This window comes from Myotis yumanensis, unplaced genomic scaffold, assembly GCF_028538775.1.
Source record: "Myotis yumanensis isolate MYYU_CA2020_CCGP unplaced genomic scaffold, mMyoYum1.0.hap1 SCAF_12, whole genome shotgun sequence".
NCBI classification, from domain to species: domain Eukaryota; kingdom Metazoa; phylum Chordata; class Mammalia; order Chiroptera; family Vespertilionidae; genus Myotis; species Myotis yumanensis.
The window spans coordinates 21,581,192-21,601,136 of NW_027223763.1; the positions used below are offsets into that span (position 1 = coordinate 21,581,192).

A 19,945-nucleotide genomic window follows, 5' to 3' on the forward strand; every position below is an offset into this window, starting at 1 on the left:
CCCCTCACCTAAAACTCAGCACAATGAAAAGTAGTCCTGAATTAAATCACTTATTAGCAGTTAATCTTCAGGCAAAATACAAAATAAATCAAATCAAAGAGTAAGTTGATAATTAAAAAGTTTGAGAGAAAGGAATAACTACCTGAGATAGTAAAAATCTTTTTGAAAATAACTGGTATGTTTTAAAAATTTTACATGTTCATATAATATTTTGAAAGTCTCTATACACTTCTCTCTTTAAATATAGAACACATTTCTAATAAGTTAGATATTGGGGGGGGGGATGAGTTATACTTAAATAAGCAATTTTAAAATGTACTTTTAAATAAAATTAAAATATTTTGGTATCCACTGTAGACCAGATTAAGAAAGGGGGATTTGGTTTCTAAAGTAAAACATTCAAACAAACAACAAAAACAAAAATACAAATGACCCCACTTTCATTCTCTACACTGAGACTATATTCAACAAATTAGAAACCTATACTATTACAAGAGCAATCTTGCTCTTTTTATATTCAACTATGTAACATTATGACATACAATCCAAAATTTGTAATTATTGCTATTTTTAATAAATAAGTCTTTATTCCATTTAATCATGTATCTCTAAAGTATACCTGTAATAAGCTAATATTTAAAACAGAAAATAGTTCTTATTTCAAGTGTTAAGTAGTCACAGGACAAAAGAACAATTGTTCATTGTGCTCAGTACACTTAGAAGTAAACATATCAGACTAATGGTTCGTTAAACAGCCATTCCTGCTCTATAACACAAGTTAGCTTTTTAAAATTTCTTTAACGAAACACTCAACCAATACTCATTAAGCAATCATTATGTCCCTCCTTCTGTAAAAATGATCATTTCACCTTTAACTAAAATTGTCACATCTAAAAAACTTTTAACTTGTAAAGTGCCTATAGAAAACATATCAGAAAAGAAGAAATGGAACATATTGAATAAGAAATGGAACAAAAGGGCAACTGATTTCTCATCCTTTTTTTTTCTCATCCACTTTTAAATCATTTCAATTAGTGACGAGGAAAAAATGACCAAGAATAGTGCTAAGCAACAGAAGTTAATCTAAAACAGGATACAAACAGAATGCTAAGCCACTGACAAATGAAAGCTAAACCAATTTAAGTAAAGATTAAAATGGAAATTAGGTTAATACCAACAGCTGAGCAGAGAGAAGTTTCCCATGGTTAGCCACTAGAAACTCTTTTTTCATTCTACTATTAATTCCATTCCTCTATAAAGATAGTATTACTTAGCCCTAACCGGTTTGGCTCAGTGGATAGAGCGTCGGCCTGCAGACTCAAGGGTCCCAGGTTCGATTCCGGTCAAGGGCATGTACCTTGGTTGCGGGCACATCCCAGTTAGGAGTGTGCAGGAGGCAGCTGCTGATCAATGTTTCTCTCTCATCGATGTTTCTAACTCTCTATCCCTCTCCCTTCCTCTCTGTAAAAAAGTCAATAAAATATATATTTTTTAAAAAGATAATATTACTTAACCAAGCCAAAACAGAGCTATAAACTAAATACAGTTCATATTAGCACAATAGGACACCTTTGTTTCTGCTCTTATTACTCTAAAAAAATAATAGCCTTATATGATTTGAAAAAGACTATTGCAGAATGACAGACCTATAAAACTATATATTTTCTTGTATTTTTCCTCATAAAAATGCAGTTATGCAAATATGCAATATATAATAGATATTTGAAGTTTAAAGGAAACAAACAGGGATACAAAAATCAATACACAGAAAAATTACAACATGTTTATTTCCCCCAGAAACATTTTCAAAAGGAAAAATCCTATGAAAGTATATATTGTCCTCCCAACAGTTGTTTCCCTTTGCCAGTAGATGGTGCTAAGCTCCAGATGTGAGCACCATGAGCTATTTCACTAAAAAAAGATGACCTTTCCAATAAGTGCATTCACAGAATCCCTTAGTTTAACTTGCTAGAGTTTCAAGTACATTCCAAACATCACTCTATCTCTCAAACTAAAATCAAATGAACAAAGATTATATGTTCTCAACATAAAAACCTTACAAAATAGCCCTAGCTGGTTTGGCTCAGTGGATAGAGCATCGGCCTGCGGACTGAAGGGTCCCGGGTTCGATTCCAGTCAAGGGGATGTACCTTGGTTGCGGGTGCATATCCCCAGTAGGGGGTGTGCAGGAGGCAGCTGATCGATGTTTCTCTCTCATCGATGTTTCTAGCTCTATCCCTCTCCCTTCCTCTCTGTAAAAAATCAATAAAATATATATTTTTTAAAAATAAAAAAATAAAAACCCTTACAAAATAGTGAAATATAATGTGTCTTTATGCATGTATCATGTTTTATAATTAAGGGTCTGTGAGAACAGAGATAATACTTGTATTTCCAGAATCCAAAACAATCTACTACATAAGCACAGACGAAAGGACTAGATACCCTACGTTTCGAATCCTGCCTCCTTGGGCAAGTTATTTAACCCTTTTTGCCTCACCTTAGCCTTACATGAGAATAAAACAGTACCTATCTTACAGGGTTCTTATGAGGTTTATGAAAGATAATATATTTTTCTTCACTTCAAAACTAAATTCAAAACAAATCAATGTTAAATCATATAAGGCTCCCAAAAATCCAACAGAGTATGACTTTGGTATAGTTTGTCACATTCTTGATTTTCTCCTGTGGTATGTCTATGTGTATGGGTTACGTTCATAAGATAAACTATTTGGGGCCAAATATTTGATGGTCTTTCATATTTGAAATGCTTCCACTAAAGATACATTAAGACAATGGTAACAATACTGCCTCTGGGAGAGAATAAGAGAGAAGAAGGGTAAGAAAGAAACACACTTTGCACATAAAACCTTTGGGATTATTTGAGCTCCTTCCTTTGCATATGCATTAACTTTTCAATAACATAAAATATTTTTAAAGAAAAAAATTCCATTTACGAATAATTTACAAAACAAGGTTTTAAATAACTAATAGTTCACCAAAAGGCAACTTACCAGATTGAAGATGCCAATAATATATTAGTGGTGTTTGTAAGAAACCTCAGTGGAGGCTCTGCAAGCAGTAAACAGGATAAAATTCCTCCACCAAAACAGTGGAGCATAGCAGTAAACCAACTTGAAATAGGATTCTTCCATGCCACCGCTACTGCTCCTAAAATGGTAAAGTAAAAATGATATGAGAGAGTTGTATATTAAATAACTCCCAAAATACCAGTAGCACTAAAGAAACAGCAACTTTTTAACTTCATAATTTTCAAAATGTATCACTACTCATGGGTGTGACAATCACAATCATCATGAATATCTTTTGTTCTTTAAATCAGGACTAAAAACATTTGTTAAGACATGGGTAGTTTGGGCAACATTAAAATACTCTGTTCAGTCATAACCGTTTTGGCTCAGTGGATAGAGCGACGGCCTGCGGACTGAAAGGTCCCAGGTTCGATTCCGGTCAGGGCATGTACCTTGGTTGCAGGCATATCCCCAGTGAGGGGTGTGCAGGAGGCAGCTGATTGATGTTTCTCTCTCATCGATGTTTCTAACTCTCTATCCTTCTCCCTTCCTCTCTGTAAAAAATCAATAAAATATGTTTTAAAAAAAAATACTCTGTTCAGGCTCTTATCACCAGTTTCCTAGTAACATAAACAATATCCACACCTACTATTTCCTGTCATTCCCAACCCTACTATAAGTACTCGCAGTTGATATGTCAAAAAGATACACAGGCAGTCCTCGAGCTACATCGGACTCGACGTATGTCATTTCGTGGTTACGTTGCCATCTCCCATTTATTTATTAAAAAAAAAAGTTCCATCATTTTGACGTATGTACACATGTGCTTTATGTTTCTTATTATTTATTTACCACAAGGTCAGGAATTGTTATCTTTTTTTTCAAATTTTTTTTACTGTTCACTTTATTACTGCTGTGTAAGTGCTCCATGTGAGTGACGTAGGTGCTTATGTAGGTGGGTTCCAACTTACGGCGAAAATCACATTACATCGCGCCGTATGGAACGGATCTCCGATGTAACCTGAGGGCCTACTGTATTAAGAAAAATGTATAATCTTAAGTACTTTAAAAAAAATGAAAGTCGAAATAAACTAAGCTTTCAACATGACAGGCTAGAAATAGAATAAAATAAACCCAAAGGCAAAAAGTTGATGAGGAACAGATATTTACATCATTACAAAATGTCTCTGAATGCTGCAGCTAGGACTTCCAGCACTATCTATCTATAATAATAAAAGGGTAATATGCTAATTAGACTAGACGTCCGGAAGGACATCATTCTGGACGAAAGGAAGCCTAGGTCCCAGGTGCCTGCGGGTGGCCGGAGGGAAGCCTGCCTGGGTCCCGGGTGCCTGCCGGAGGCCATAGGGAAGCCAGCCCAGGTCCTGGGTGCCTGCCGGAGGCCATAGGGAAGCCAGCCCAGGTCCCAGGTGCTAGAGGGAAGCCAGTGCCAGCAGCTGGGGGAAGGAAGGCCTACTCTTGCACGAATTTTGTGCACCAGGCATCTAGTGTTGAGTAAGAGTGGTGAAAGTGAACAGCCCTGTCTTGCTCTTGATCTGAAGGGAAACACTTTTGGTTTTCCCCCACTGAGTATGATGTTAACTGTGCATTTGTCTTATATAATAGCCTTTATTACGTTAAGGTATGTTCCTCTCTATCCCCACTTTGCTGAGTATTTTATCATAAACTAGAGGCCTGATGCACGAAATTCGTGCAAGGGGCTCGGCCCCTCTAGCCGCCTTTGCCTCGGCCCCCACCCACTGCGGCTTCGTCCAGAAGGACATCCAGTCTAATTAGCATATTACACTTTTATTACTACAGATGGGTGCTGCATTTTGTCAAATACTTTTTCTGCATCTATTGATATGGCCATATGATCTTTTTTTTTTAATCCTCACCCAAGGATTTTTTTCCATTGATTTTTCAGACAGAGTGGAGGTAGGGAGAGGGGAGAGGGGAGAGGGGCGAGAAACATCAACATAAGAAAGACACATTGTTTGGCTGCCTCCAGCATGCACCCCAACCAGGAATCAAACCCAAGACCCTTTGGTCCATGAGCCAACGCTCCAAACATTGAGCAAACTGGCCATGTGATCTTTATCCTAATTTTGTTTGTGATGCATCATAATAACTGTTTTGTGAATATTGTATCAACCTTGCATCCCCAGAATAAATTCCACTTGATCATGGTGTATGATCTTTTTAAGTATTGATAGATTCAATTTGCTAATATTTTGCTAAGGATTTTTGCATCTGTTTATCAGGGATATTGGTCTATATTTTCTTTCTTTGTAGTGTCCTTATCTGGTTTTGGAATTAGAATAATGTTGGCCTTATAAAAATGACCTTGGCAGTCCTCCCTCCTCTTGAATTTTTTGGGATAGCTAGAGGATAGGTGTTAGTTTTTCTTTAAATTTTTGGCAAAATTCACCTGTGAAGCCATCTAGTCCAGGACATTTGTTTGCTAGGAGTTTTTTGATCACTGCTTTGGTTTCAATAGTTGTAGTCTGTTCAGATTTTGTTTCGGAAGAATGTATGTAACTAGGAATTAATCCATTTCTTTCAGATTGTCTGATTTGTTGGCATACAGTTGCTCATATTTTCTTATAATCCTTTGTATTTCTCTGGTGTCAGTTGTTACTTTAATTTTTTTTAGTTGTTTGGGTCCTCTCTCTTTTTTTCTTGATGAATATGATTAAAGGTTTGTCAATCTTGTTTGTTTTCAAAGAATCAGCTCTTGGTTTCACTGATGTTTTGTACTGTTTTTTCAGACTCTATTTTGTTTATTTCTATTCTAATCTTTATTATATCCTTCCTTCTCTTCACTTTGGGCTTTTTCCTGTTCCTTTAGTTATAAGGTTAAATAGTTTATTTGATATTTTTATTATTTCTTGAGGTAGGCTAATATTGCTATAAATTCCCCTCTTAGGATTGCTTTCACTGTGTCCCATAGATTTTTGGTTGTTGTGTTTTCATTTTCATATCTCTCAAGGTATCTTTTTTTTTTTTTCCTCAAGGTATCTTTTAATGTCTTCCTTGATCTCATTGACAACCAATTCATTGTTCAGTAACATGTTATTTAGTCTCCATGTGAATGTGTTTTTCAGTTTTTTTCCTGTAATTAATTTCTAGGAACATAGAGATACACAGAATACCCAAACAGGTATGCAATAAATCAAATGTTAACTCTTATCTCTTGAGAAAAGCTTGGGATTTGGGAAGATGATCAAAGTGGCTTTAAATTTATTTTGATTATATTATTTAATTGTATTTGAATTATTTAAAATAAAATGTTCATTTATTACCTGTATATTTAAACAAGATTCTAACACATTATGTCATATCCTATCTGAGGAATACAATGCATCTATTCAAAAGAATATAGCAACTTTACATGACAAAAAGAAAAACATATGTATATAAATAATATGTACAGGAAGAAATCATTAATGGGGGGGAAAAACAGAAAACCAAATTATTTCTATAGGTACATACACATGTAAGTAATACATAAAATTAGGTCTGCAATAATATGCAACCAAACTATTAACTATTGTTACCTCTTAGGGCATTGGTTCTCAACCTGTGGGTCTCGACCCCTTTGGCGGTTGAATGACCCTTTCACAGGGGTCGCCTAAGACCATCCTGCATATCAGATATTTACATTACGATTCATAACAGTAGCAACATTACAGCTGTGAGGTAGCAACGAAAATAATTTTATGGTTGGGTCACAACATGAGGAACTGTATTTAAACGGCCAGAAGGTTGAGAACCACTGTCTTAGGGGGAAGCTCACTTATGCAAAAATGAAAAACAAAGTAACTATGATGCTGCTGTAAAAAAGAAGGAACTCTTACCATTTGCAACGGCATGGATGGAACTGGAGAGCATTATGCTAAGTGAAATAAGCCAGTCAATGAAGGAAAAATACCACATGATCTCACTCATTCATGGATAATAAAGACCATTATAAACTTATGAACAATAATAGATACAGAGGCAGAGCTGCCTCAAACTGATTATCAAACTGCAGCGGGAAGGCCAGGGAGGGTTGGGGGGCAGGAGGGAGAGGGGTAAGAGATCAACCGAAGGACTTGTATGCATGCATATAAGCATAACCAATGGACATAAGACACTGGGGGGTAGGGGAGGCCAGGGGATTGTCAAGGGCGGGGGAAAAAAAAAGGACACATATGTAATACCCTTTGTAATACTTTAAGCAATAAAACAATAAAAAAAAAGTAACTATGAAAATGTATTTGCAAATTCAGTACAATAACATCATCATACTTGTATTAACATGGGAATGCATTCATATATACTCAGGAGAAAAAAACAAAAGAGATATAAATATTTAAATAGTGCAACCCACCATTCCACACAACAAAATGTGCCCGGGAATGAACATGATTTGGCAGATGTGAATTTTCTGTGGTGTACACATCCTGTCAAGAGAAGTGATGTCAAGGTTTAATGATACCCATCTGGTGACAACTCAAGAAATGGTGACCTGTTCCAATCTGGAAGAAAAATTAGTTACAAGAAACTTACTAAAAGACAGGATGTCAATCTCCAGTGTAGCAATAAACCAAAGAATTTTTAGAGTTATTTTGATGACACATGATCATGCTTGTCTTTACAGCTAATACCACTATTTCCCTAAATACGTATATGTTGTTATCTATCTAAATATGTGTATAGGCACTGTTCAGCATTGCTGCATACAGTGATGACTGATTACATTGGTTAGTCAGCACAGTGTGATCTTCTGGTCAATGGACACTAGCTGCCATACTGAGCAATCCTCATGTTGAAAGGCAATAGAGAGTGCTTAATAGTATGGAGTCTATGCCCAGCCAGTGTGGCTAAATGGCTGAGTGTCAACCCATGAACCAAGAGATCAATGGTTCAATTCCCGGTCAGGGCACATGCCTGGTTGCAGGCTTAATCCCCAGTCGGTGGTGTGTAGGAGGTGGCCAATCAATGTTTCTCAATGTTTCATCAATGTTTCTATCTCTCTATCACTCTCTCTTCCTCTCTCTCTAAAAATCAATAAAAACATAATTTTTTTTGAGTATGTCATCTAGAGCTTAATTGCCCACAAATAAATCCTGGTTCCAGCACTTACCCTTTGTAGTGAACACAACAATTTGTTTGCTTTCCTATTTATTTATTTATATCATATTACAATTAATTTCCCTTAATTGTATCACAAGTGAGAAAGGCTGCTATGATTGCACACCAGTTTTATGATTTTTTCATACACCCTCTAACCTCCAAGCTTAAATTTCAACTTTCATAAAATGGGAATGATGCATAACTTATAAGGATTTAAGATGAGTGAATATACATAAAAACATGTATTTATTACCTAGTACATGGCACAGACTCTGTTGATTTATCTGCTGAGTGGATTGATCATTGACAGCAGGAAAAAAAGAGGTATGCAAAATGCAACCCTTGGGCTGCTTCTGACTCAGTTCTCTGAGCCCAAGCTATAATTCTTTTGAGCTCTTATTGCAAAGTAGGGATGAGAAAGGCACATCATGGCACTGAAAAAGTACTCAACACCAACCAGTCTTAAATCATTGAAACTAAGATCTTATTAGGGGAAAAAGAAAAGAACAGAGTTGAAGGGAGGGTCTCCCTCACATCAGTCCTAATTTTCAAAATTATGTCACCTAGAAAAACTTCTTTAACTCAAACTGGCCTTTCTATAACACTCTTTTCAGAACACACACTATAGTAACACATTTTACAGTAAGAGGAATTTATGATAAAGTTCTTTGGATGCTATGTTTCTTTGCATATACCATATTGGTATCAAAATTAGTGTAATGTGAAGTTAAACTATGAAAATACAGAAAGTTAAACAGAGATAGCTTGCATATCTTTAGAGCATACAAAAAAATATTTGATAACAAAAAATAGTTAATGTGATATTTTTAATTTCTTCTCATTTTTAAAACAAATATGTACTTCTTAGCTAAGGAACAAGCATGTTAATTACATTATTTTATTTTTAACATACTGACATTTAAAAGAGAAAATTGTTGCCCTGGTTGAGTGGATTAAGTTAATTGGAGCATTGTCACATATACAAAAAGGCTGTAGGTTCAATTCCCAGTCAGGGCCCATACCTAGGTTGCAGCTTTGATTCATGGTTGTGACACTTACAGGAGGCAGCTGATTAATGTCTCTCTCACCTCTCCCTCTCTTTCTTTCTCTCTTCCTCTCTCTCTAAAAATCAATAAAAACATATCCTCAGGTGAAGATCCAAAAAAATTTTTTTATTAATAAATAAAAATTAAAGAGAAAATTCTGTCCTATCTGGAATGTAAATGTTTGTGACAATAATTCAATAGAATTATTTTCCCCAAAACTCTCAGCAAAATTTGTCACATTGGCATATGAATCTAATTCAAAGTATAAGATGTTTAAAGTACATACATATAATCACCTATGAACTTTAACATCAAAATATTTTCATTATGAGAGGCTTTCGGTCAAAATGGCAGCATAGATAAATGCAGTACTCCCATCCTCCCACAACCACATAAAAAATACAACTAAACTACAGAACTGCCACCATTCAGAACCACCCGAAATCTGGATGAACAGAAGTCCTACAACTAAGGTTATATAGAAGAAGACACACTGAGACTAGTATGAGGGTCAGAGAGAGAAATGGGCTGGTCCCACATCCACATGTGGTAGGTAAAAATTGGGAGGATTATCTCTGCTGCCAAGATGCCCCCTGAAGAGCAAGGGGTCCCAGCCCCACACCAGGCACCCCAGGCCAGTGTTCTAGTGCCAGGAAGATAAGTGTCCATAACTTCTGGCTGTAAAAGACAGCGGGGATTGTGGCTGAGTGACAGGGAGGGCTGAGTCCCAGGCAGTTCCTCTTAAATAGACTAATCGGATCTACTCCCTCTGAGTTCTAGCACGGGGCAGCAGCTTGAAAAGACACCAGGACACAGAGGGAAGAACTAAAGTATCTGCCATCAAGGCAAGAGCTGGAGAGGCAGCTTTCTCCCGGACAGAAGTGCTAACAGAGGCCATTGTTCCTTTTATGAACCCTTCCCCCACAGCACCAACAGGAGGGCGCCATATCTGAGTCTCCATCAACCTGGCTAACATTGTTCACCCTGCCCTGTTGATTTCCTGAGAACCCATCCCACCCAACTTGGGGGCTCACCCAAGCTATTTTTCAGTGGCTTTTCCATACAAAAGGCATGTCTTGGCTCATGCTTCAGACTTTCCTGAAATCTCTCAAACAAGTAGCACTTGCCCTTGGCATGCCCATACCTCTCGCTAAGTGGTTACAGGCCTGGCACTACAGGCAGCCAACCTTGGTTCACAGATTGACCTCGCCCGGGCACCTCCAAGCCCAGCACAAACAGCAACCATCTGCAGATCACTCTGTAGCTTATGCCAGTGGCCCTAGGCTAAACACAGGCAGTAGCTGACCTTGGCCTATACCACCTGGGAGGCCCCAGAGCCAGCATACCCAGTGGACAGCTTCTTGTCAAGGCACTACCCAACCACCTCCACAAGGAACACACTCAAGGGGTGGACTTAGCAGGCACCAGAGCACTGCTGAAGTAAGTCCTGCTCTGTGGGGTGGGCCCCACAGTGGTGGCAGCCAGTCCTTGTAGCCAATCGACCTGGGGATAAATCCCTCCCACTGATGTGCCAACAGCAATCAGGGCTCAACTGCAACAAGTGGGTGTACACAGCCTACACAAGAGGGCACACCTGGAATGTCCAGATGGGGTAAACGTGGAGCCAGTCCCAATGGACCCTATAGGACACCTACTATATTAGGCCACTCTATCGAGTCCAAGAGATACAGCAGCTCTACTTGATACATAGAAACAAACATAAGTAGGCTGTCAAAATGAGGAGAAAAATAAACATGTCCCAAATGGAAGAACAGAACAAATCTCCAGGAGAAAAAAATGGAGACAAGCAATCTACTAAATGCAGAGTTCAAAACACTGATTATAAGGATGCTCAATGAACTTAGGGGAAAAGTAGATGAACTTGGAAAGAAGTTCAACAGCATAAAAAAGGACATGGAAACCATAAAAAAGAACCAGTCAGAAATCATTCTTCACTTCTAACTAAAGTGAAGAATGATTTACAGGGAATAAACAGTAGAATGGATGAAGCTGAGAATCAAATTAGCAATTTGGAATACAAGGAAACAAAAAAAACACCCAAACAGAACAGCAAAAAGAAAAATGAACCCAAGGAGCCTCTGGGACAACTTCAAGTATACCGACATTTGCATCATGGGGTGCCAGAAGAAGAAAGAGAGGAAGAAATTTAAAACCTAGTATTTGAAAAAAATGACAGAAAACTTCCCTAACTCGGTGAAGGAAATAGACATAGAAATCCAGGAAGCACAAAGTCCCAACCAAGATGAACCCAAAGAGGCCCACACCAAAACATATCATAATTAAAATGTAAAAGATTAAAGACAAAGAATCTTAAAAGCAGCAAAAGAAATCAGTCAATTACCTACAAGAGCAATAAGAATGTCAGCTGATTTCTCAACAGAAACTTTGCAGGCCAGAAGGGATTGGCAAGAAATATTCAAAGTTATGAAAAGCAAGGACCTATAATTAAGATTACTCTACCCAGCAGCGGTATCATTTAGAATCAAAGGACATATAAAGAGCTTCCCAGAGAAGCAAAAGCTAAAGGAGGTCATCACCAAACCAGTAACACATGAAATATTAAAGGGTCTTCTTTAAAAAGTAGCAGAAGAAAAAAAAAAGAAAAGAAAAAGAGCAAAAAAGCCAGAACCGGTTTGGCTCAGTGGATAGAGCGTCGGCCTGAAGACTGAAAGGTCCCAGGTTCGATTCCGGTCAAGGGCATGTACCTGGGTTGCGGGCACATCCCCGGTGGGAGGTGTGCAGGAGGCAGCTGATCGATGTTTCTCTCTCATCGATGTTTCTAACTCTCTATCTCTCTCCCTTCCTCTCTGTAAAAAAATCAATAAAATATATTAAAAAAAAAGAAAAAAAGAAAAAGAGCAAAAATATGAACAATAAAATGGCAATAAATACATCTCAACAGTCGAATCTGGAACAGAGAAACCAAGATGGCGGCATAGGTTAACGCCGGAGTTTGCTGCCTCGAACAACCACTTCAAAAATACAACTAAGAGACGGAATGGACATCATCCAGAACCACAGGAAGGCTGGCTGAATGGAAGTTCTACAACTAGGAGGAACTGAGAATCAGAGGAGGCGCAGTGCTGAAGTAAAATACTAAGGTGCGAAGTGCGCGCGGTGCGGGCTGATGGCTGAGGGCAAGGTTGTCTGTTTCAATCCAAAGGGAGCCTCAGACTCAGAGCTCCAGATCCGGGCGAGTCTCTAGGGACCCAGACTCAAATGGGAGAAGCAGGACTGTCTGGCTACGGTCCCTCCGAGGTTTGCAGCGGTTGCTGGGACAGAGAGGCAGAGCCCCTGGGGACGGACTGAGAGCAGCCATAACTGCTCCCTCCTCCGCCCTGTTGATCCCGTGGGACCCGCCCCGCCCAAGCCCTGCACAGAGGCATTTGCCGGATAGCCTCAGGCAAAGGCTAGATTAGCACCTCCCTAGAGGACACAAGTTCTTCCACTGCAAACACAGCTGATTATCACAGCCAGTCGGCCTGGAGGTCAAATCCCTCTAGTATTAACTATAACAATCAAGGCTTAACTACAGCAAGACTGTGCACAAAGACCACTAGGGGGTGTACCAAGAAAGCGTAAAAAATGTGGAGACAAAGAAACAGGACAAAACTATCAAGGGAGGATATTGAGTTCAGAACCACACTTTTGAGGTCTCTCAAGAGGCTTCTAGAGGCTGTCGATAAACTTGATGAGATGTACAGGAAATCTAATGAGACCCTCGATGGTGTGATAAAGGACCATCTAGAAAGTAAGCATACACTGACTGAAATAAAGAATATTATACAGACTCCCAACAGCAGACCAGAGGAGCGCAAGAATCAAGTCAAAGATTTGAAATGCGAAGAAGCGAGAAACACCCAACCGGAAAAGCAAAATGAAAAAAGAACCCAAAAATACGAAGATAGTGTAAGGAGCCTCTGGGACAGCTTCAAACGTACCAACATCAGAATTATAGGGGTACCAGAAGATGAGAGAGAGCAAGATATTGAAAACCTATTTGAAGAAATAATGACAGAAAACTTACCCCACCTGGTGAAAGAAATGGACTTACAGGTCCAAGAAGCACAGAGAACCCCAAACAAAAGGAATCCAAAGAGGACCACACCAAGACACATCATCATTAAAATGCCAAGAGCAAAAGACAAAGAGAGAATCTTAAAAGCAGCAAGAGAAAGAAACTCAGTTACTTACAAGGGAATACCCATACGACTGTCAGCTGATTTCTCAACAGAAACTTTGCAGGCCAGAAGGGAGTGGCAAGAAATATTCAAAGTGATGAATAGCAAGAACCTACAACCAAGATTACTTTATCCAGCAAAGCTATCATTCAAAATTGAAGGTCAGATAAAGAGCTTCACAGATAAGGAAAAGCTAAAGGAGTTCATCACCACCAAACCAGTATTATATGAAATGCTGAACGGTATCCTTTAAGAAGAGGAAGAAGAAGAAAAAGGTAAAGATACAAACTATGAACAACAAATATGCAACTATCAACAAATGAATCTAAGAATCAAGTGAATAAATAACCTGATGTACAGAATGAACTGGTGATTATAATAGAATCAGGGACATAGAAAGGGAATAGACTGACTATTCTTGGGGGGAAAGGGGAATGGGAGATGCGGGAAGAGACTGGACAAAAATCGTGCACCTATGGATGAGGACAGTGGGTGGGGAGTGAGGGCAGAGGGTGGGGTGGGAGCTGGAAGGAGGGGAGTTATGGGGGGAAAAAAGAGGAACAAATGTAATAATCTGAACAACAAAGATTTAATTAAAAAAAAAAACAGTCGAATCTAAAAAACAAAATAAACAAAACAGCACAGAAACAGACTCATATATACAGAGAACATTTTGATGGTTGCCAGATGGAATGGAGGTTTGGGGATTGGGTGTAAAAAGTGAAGGGATTAACATGTACAAATTGGTAGTAACAGAACAGTCATGGGGTGTAAATATAAAAATACAGCATAGGGGATATAATCAATATTCTAACTATATATGGTGTCAGATGGGTAGATTTATTGGGATGATCACTTAGTAAGTTATTTAATGTCTAATTACTGGGGTGCATACCTGAAACTAATATAATATTGTATGTCAACTGCAATTGAAAAATAATAAATAATTTAAAAAATATTTTCATTATTAAATGAAAGCTGAAAAAAATAAAGTCACATTCTATTCCCATAAATTCACTTAAAATCACATCTACAAAATAACCCCAGGCTCTGCCCAAAATGAATCATTAGACTATGTATGAAAATGTTTCATTGACTTAGTTATAACAAAGCTTGGGAAAATATTTTTCGATATATTGCATACATGACTTTTTTATTTTATGTACTCAATCTGTCTTAGTTCTACAGTGTGTGCCTATTTTAAAGAACTAGTTGCACTGTAGCTATTTTCCAAACAGTTAACATTTAGCTTGCTGGTGACTGATGACTTCCAGAAAGAAGCAGTTCTAGCTTTCTTAAAGCCTCAGCTCCAGGTGTTAAGTATTTTTAAATTGTATATTAGTGAACTTTTGCCCTAGTTTTTGCCTATAGATTTATCTCCTTAAAAGGAGAAAAATTAACAACATAATCTACCTCATATGCCTCAAGTATGCTTTTCCTCAAGTATGCTTTTCATCAAAATTACTAAAAATAGTCATGTACACAACAGATGCTTATAGATTGTCTATACCACAGTAGATTCCAGGAGTTTTGGATCAGGTTTGAATCCTAGTGGGCCAAATAAAACCATCACCCACTCACCTGTGGTTATTACCCCAGTTCCTTAATATATAACAAGAATAGATATATTTGGCAACTGGCACAATACCTAAATTGATCCTCAGATCCAAAGATCATTATGGTAGGAATGGTCACGTAGAAATCCTTCGAGATATTTTTAAAAAGCAATACCACAGAGATGGGTGCCATAACCAAAAACATGAAAAATGAAAAGATGGTGATAGCTATCATGTGCCATTCAACTTGCCTGTTTGGTCTATAGAGAAGACGGATGAATTTGGAGAAGGACTGTGATTATCATAATCATAAATGTAGACAGGCAGTGACTCCAATTGCAGCCGGTATTCCAGATGCCACATTGTTACTGGAACAAAACAAAATAACCCCTGTAACCTGGTAAGCAAATGTTTTTTTCTCCATATTAACGTGCAAAGAATCCCAGAAACACTTTGCTTTTACCTGGCAAGATGAAGAGTACACTATCAGTCTTGCTTCAGGTCTATGTCAACTCTCCTGCGCTCCAACAGAAGTTAGAACCTTAGAGTCAAAACTGAGGCTCCTGAGAAGGGGCTACTGCCCAGCTGGTGTTCTAGTTCAGCTCACTCACTGCACAAATAATAGTACTAGTAAATATCCCAAGCTACCCAGTCAGTGTTTGAACTAAATACTGGTCTCCTGACCTTATGAGCTCTTTCTACCACAGTACACTTCCTGACCAATATTTTATGTCAGGTCGCTCAAATATTCTAACTTTCCTTTCAATTAAAACATGAAAGACAATCTAAGATTCTCTAAACACACAGAAGTAAATTGTGAGGCATCCTTTCTCACCCCACACTGGGCAGAATCCCTTTACAATATCATATAACAAAGGGGGTTTGAGGGACATTATGAATGTTCTATTTTTATAGATGTTGATTACATAGATAGTCACTACGAAAATTCATTGAGCTGTACATTTACGATTTACACTTTTCTGTATGTTTTCATATGGGGATTCATAAAGATTGCAAAACTATGCTGCTGCCTTTCCAAAATCATAGAACTTTACATTTAAAAGGGTGACTATAATGTAAGATAAACCTTGAAAAAGCCTGACTTAGAAAAAATTCTTGTGGCAGCAGTGAAGGGGTTGACAGCCCCTGCCACTGACTGGCAGTTCACTAGGGCCCCAAGTCAGCTGCACCGCCCCCAGTACAGCCCTCGGCCCTCAGTACCGGCGGTGGCTCCTGCCTGACCACGTGGGACAGACCTCTGACCATCGCTCATGGGTCTTTCCCCTTCCCAACAGAATGCAAATCAAAAAGAAACAAAAACACAAACAAATTTATTAAACACCTTGATATCTGCTTAAGCAGCACCAGTCACATGGAAAAAGAAAAGGGGGAAACCACCATATCTCCTTGGATGTGATGCTAGTGGAGAGATGAAAGATGGAGTCCCAGAGGGAGTGCAACTTCAGGGACCTGTTCATCAAAATCCAACTTACTGTCCAAGGTAACGTAAGGGACCTCCTCACCCATGACCTATCCCAGCTGTCCCGTGGGAGAGGCTGAAGATAAAGAGAATCAACAAGTGGCTAATGGTACAAACCAGCCATCTTTTCTCCGCGGATACTGGTGCCCATACAACTATCGGCGTTGCCCCGATCCTGCTAACGCTCCTTCACCAGATGGCAAAGAGACCAAGGCAGGTGAAGTGCCATCTGAGAACCCTGCTCCAGCCACCTAGCAGAGCAGTGCTTCGTGACACCAGGCTCCCCAGACACCTTCACCATCAGCAAGTGACCTAAACAAATAATGACCATTCAAACAGTAAAACAAAAAGCAGACCATGACCTTACCAACACCAAAGAAATACACAAGCGCCCTAACCAGTTTGGCTCAGTGGATAGAGCGTCAGCCTGCGGACTTAGGGGTCCCTGGTTCGATTCTGGTCCAGGGCACGTACCTTGGTTGCGGGCACATCCCCAGTAGGGAGTGTGCAGGAGGCAGCTGATCGATGTTTCTCTCTAATCGATGTTTCTAACTCTCTATCCCTCTCCCTTCCTCTCTGTAAAAAAATCAGTAAGATATATTAAAAAAAAAAAAAGAAAGAAATACACAAGCAATAAAAAGGAAGACTAAAAACCAAGATGTGGACATTAGAATGTTTATGATTACTGTTCACAAAACCAACACAAAAGGGAGAATGTCAGCCAATGTTTCCAGGTATTTTACCGGGAATGCCTGCACAGAAGACAAGAAAGCAGCCCCCCCAGTTTCAGCAACCACTAGGTTTATATTTTTTTCATGGTTTTTACTGTTTCAGTAATACGATTTGAAAGAAGAAATATTAATACCGCCTGGAGAGAACCCCAACCAAAGAAATCTGAAATATATAGTAAATGCTTTTTCCCTCCCTTTTCTGTTCATTTTGGATGCTGGTGCTAAACTTCCAATGTGATTAAAAAAGAAATTTTATGCCCTTCCTATTTATTTCTAGGATGAGGGGAGGATAACATTTTTGCTTTCTTTTTTTTAAAAGATATTTTTATTGATTTTAAAGAGGAAAGGAGAGGGAGAGACAGAAACATCAGTGAGAGAGAATCATTGATCTGCTGCCTCCTGCACTCCCCCTACTGGGGATGGAACCAGCAACCTGGGCATGTGCCCTGACTGGGAATCCGAAATGTGACCTGGTTCATAGGTCGATGCTGAACCACTGAGCAACGCCAGCCGGGCACATTTTTGCTTTCTTATGTGACTCACTGAAAATGTGCAGCATGAAATTCCTTAAAAATAAAATTTTTACTCTTAAAAAGAAAAAAAAATTACTTAAAACCTCAAAGATCTTTTGCTTATGTGGGTTTCATGTATCAACATTTAGAATATCAGAAATTATAATAAAACTAGTGGCCCGGTGCATGAAATTCGTGCACATTAAAAGGGAATTAATTAGAGGAAATATTTTAATATTGCTATTTGCCCTTTCTCTATAATAGAAGTGTCAGGGATGAAAAATTAGTAAAATGTATATGAAAATCTCCCTCCTGTCAGAGTTTGGGGCACGTCGCGGGACCCAGAGTCAAGTCCCCGCCCATCCACATGCACCCTGAAATCGCACAAGACCCAGATCTGGCCAGCCCCACCCCCGTCAAGCCCCGCAGGGCAGGGAGGCCCAACCTCAGGTCCCCCAGCCCCCACACCGGGATGGGGGGCACGGCCTCAGGTTCCCCCGGCCCTGGCACTGGGGCAGGGGGTGCGGCCTCAGGTCCCCTGGCCCCTGCGCGAGGGCACATGGGCATGACGACCATTTGCATATTTGCTCTTTATTATATAGGATAATTTAAAATAGTTCTTTATGTATTCATTTTAAAAATAATAAATGCACTAAATGTTAACATAAATATGTATTTTTCATGAAAAATAGCTATTTTCCAAAGTAAAAACCATTTAGAGAGAAAAGCCACACTTTTATTTGTTACCAATCTCTTTAAGGTCTACCTTCAAATAGATAACAGCGGGAGTCTTGTATCTGCATTCAATGCTACAGTATCACTGGTTATGTAGCCTCTGGAAAACTCCACGGTACACGCGTGAGAAAATGAGTGTGACAAGGACAACATCTGCATATCAGGAAAATAATTTTGACCATGCAAGTGCGAGGAACCCCTGGGGTTCCTGGACCACACTTTGAGAACCTCTGATTCAGCCCACACAAGAAAATACCAACTACTGAACATGGCATGCGAAAATTGTACTTCTTTTCAAATCAAGGAAGCAGTATCTTGTGCAGATTATCTGTCCTTACTTAATACAATTAAGACTCCCCTTTTCCAGGTCAAAACTCCTACCGGACAATGATTTAGCCCGGGCTATAAACTTCAGTGTAAATGAGAAATATTTGTGAGGTACAAGAGTTTGAAAAACCAGTCGTCTATAAGAGGCACAGCATCATCCTCAAGCCCAAGTTCCAGACCTCCAGCGCAATAAGGCAGGTAAAGCAATACAGCTGGTGGCAATGCTTTTGCTGGGGCGGGGGGGGGGGGGGGGGGGGGGGCGTCCTGCCTTCGATCTGTAAAACGAAACAAAACAAAACAAAACACGCCCCATCAAGCAAAGCGCAATAAAGCGAGGCATGCATGCCTGGTGTGCCGCCTTGAGCTTGTGGGGTAAGTGTTTATACACCTTCCTAAAAGGAAAGCGATCCGAAACGGTCCCTCCTCCAAGCCACTCAGTCAGACGCGCTCCGCGAAGCTGGGCCCCCGGGTGACTTTTAAACACTTTGCAAGAAGCGGTGGCACCAGCGGAGACCGCGCGAACCCTGGGAGCCGCAGCGCCCCCATCCCAGGCACCCGTTCCGGGAGCCCTTCCCGGGCTGCGGACCCCAGCTCGCTCCTCCGGCCTCAGTTTCCCCGCCTGTACCGGAGGGGCCGGTGGAGCCGGCCCAGGCCCCGCTCCAGCTCGACCACAGGACTCTCTGGTTCAGAGGCGGCTCGGCCGTCCTCACCTGAGGGGGCCGGTCCGCGGCGCCCCGCACTCACCCGGCTGACGCTTCAGCGCCATCACGGATACCAGGTAGTGGGCGATGTCAAAAAAGGGGAACATAGACATGCGAGAAAAGGAAATGGTCAGCTCATCCCACGAAGAGGCCATGACGACGACCTACCACCGCGACCCAAGCAGCCGGGGTGACGGGTTCCCGGCTCACGCGGTGAGAGCTGGGGGCGGGGCAGCCTCAGGCGCGCTCTTCAGCGCGGCCTCCGGGAGCCCTGCGCCTGCGCCTGCGCCCTGGCACCCGCGTCCGGGCGCGGAGGGGCGGGGCCGAGGGTCTGGAGGGGCGGGGCCTAGGGGCGAGAGCCACCGCATTCGCGGGCGGTCGGCGGGTGGGCGGGGTGAGGGGGTTCCCGCTGTTTCCGCGGGGCCTGAGCTAGTTCTCCTAATAAGGGTCCATCATCTTCTCCGTGCTGGGAGCTGTGCCAGGCCAAGGAGAATGGGCAGAT

General features: G+C 40.3%; 1 protein-coding gene across 1 annotated transcript in view; it reads right to left on the reverse strand.

Moving 5' to 3' along the window:
- The window catches only part of TMEM38B (transmembrane protein 38B), a 38,659-nt gene extending 19,000 nt beyond the window's left edge, over positions 1 to 19,659 (reverse strand). The window contains exons 1-2 of the mRNA XM_070430976.1: positions 19,487 to 19,659; positions 3,015 to 3,171 (exon numbers count right to left, since the gene is read on the reverse strand). Coding sequence (XP_070287077.1) covers positions 3,015 to 3,171; positions 19,487 to 19,598 — 269 coding nt within the window. The 5' untranslated portion in view covers positions 19,599 to 19,659. The remainder of the gene's footprint in view (positions 1 to 3,014; positions 3,172 to 19,486) is intronic.
- Positions 19,660 to 19,945: the final 286 nt, after the last annotated feature.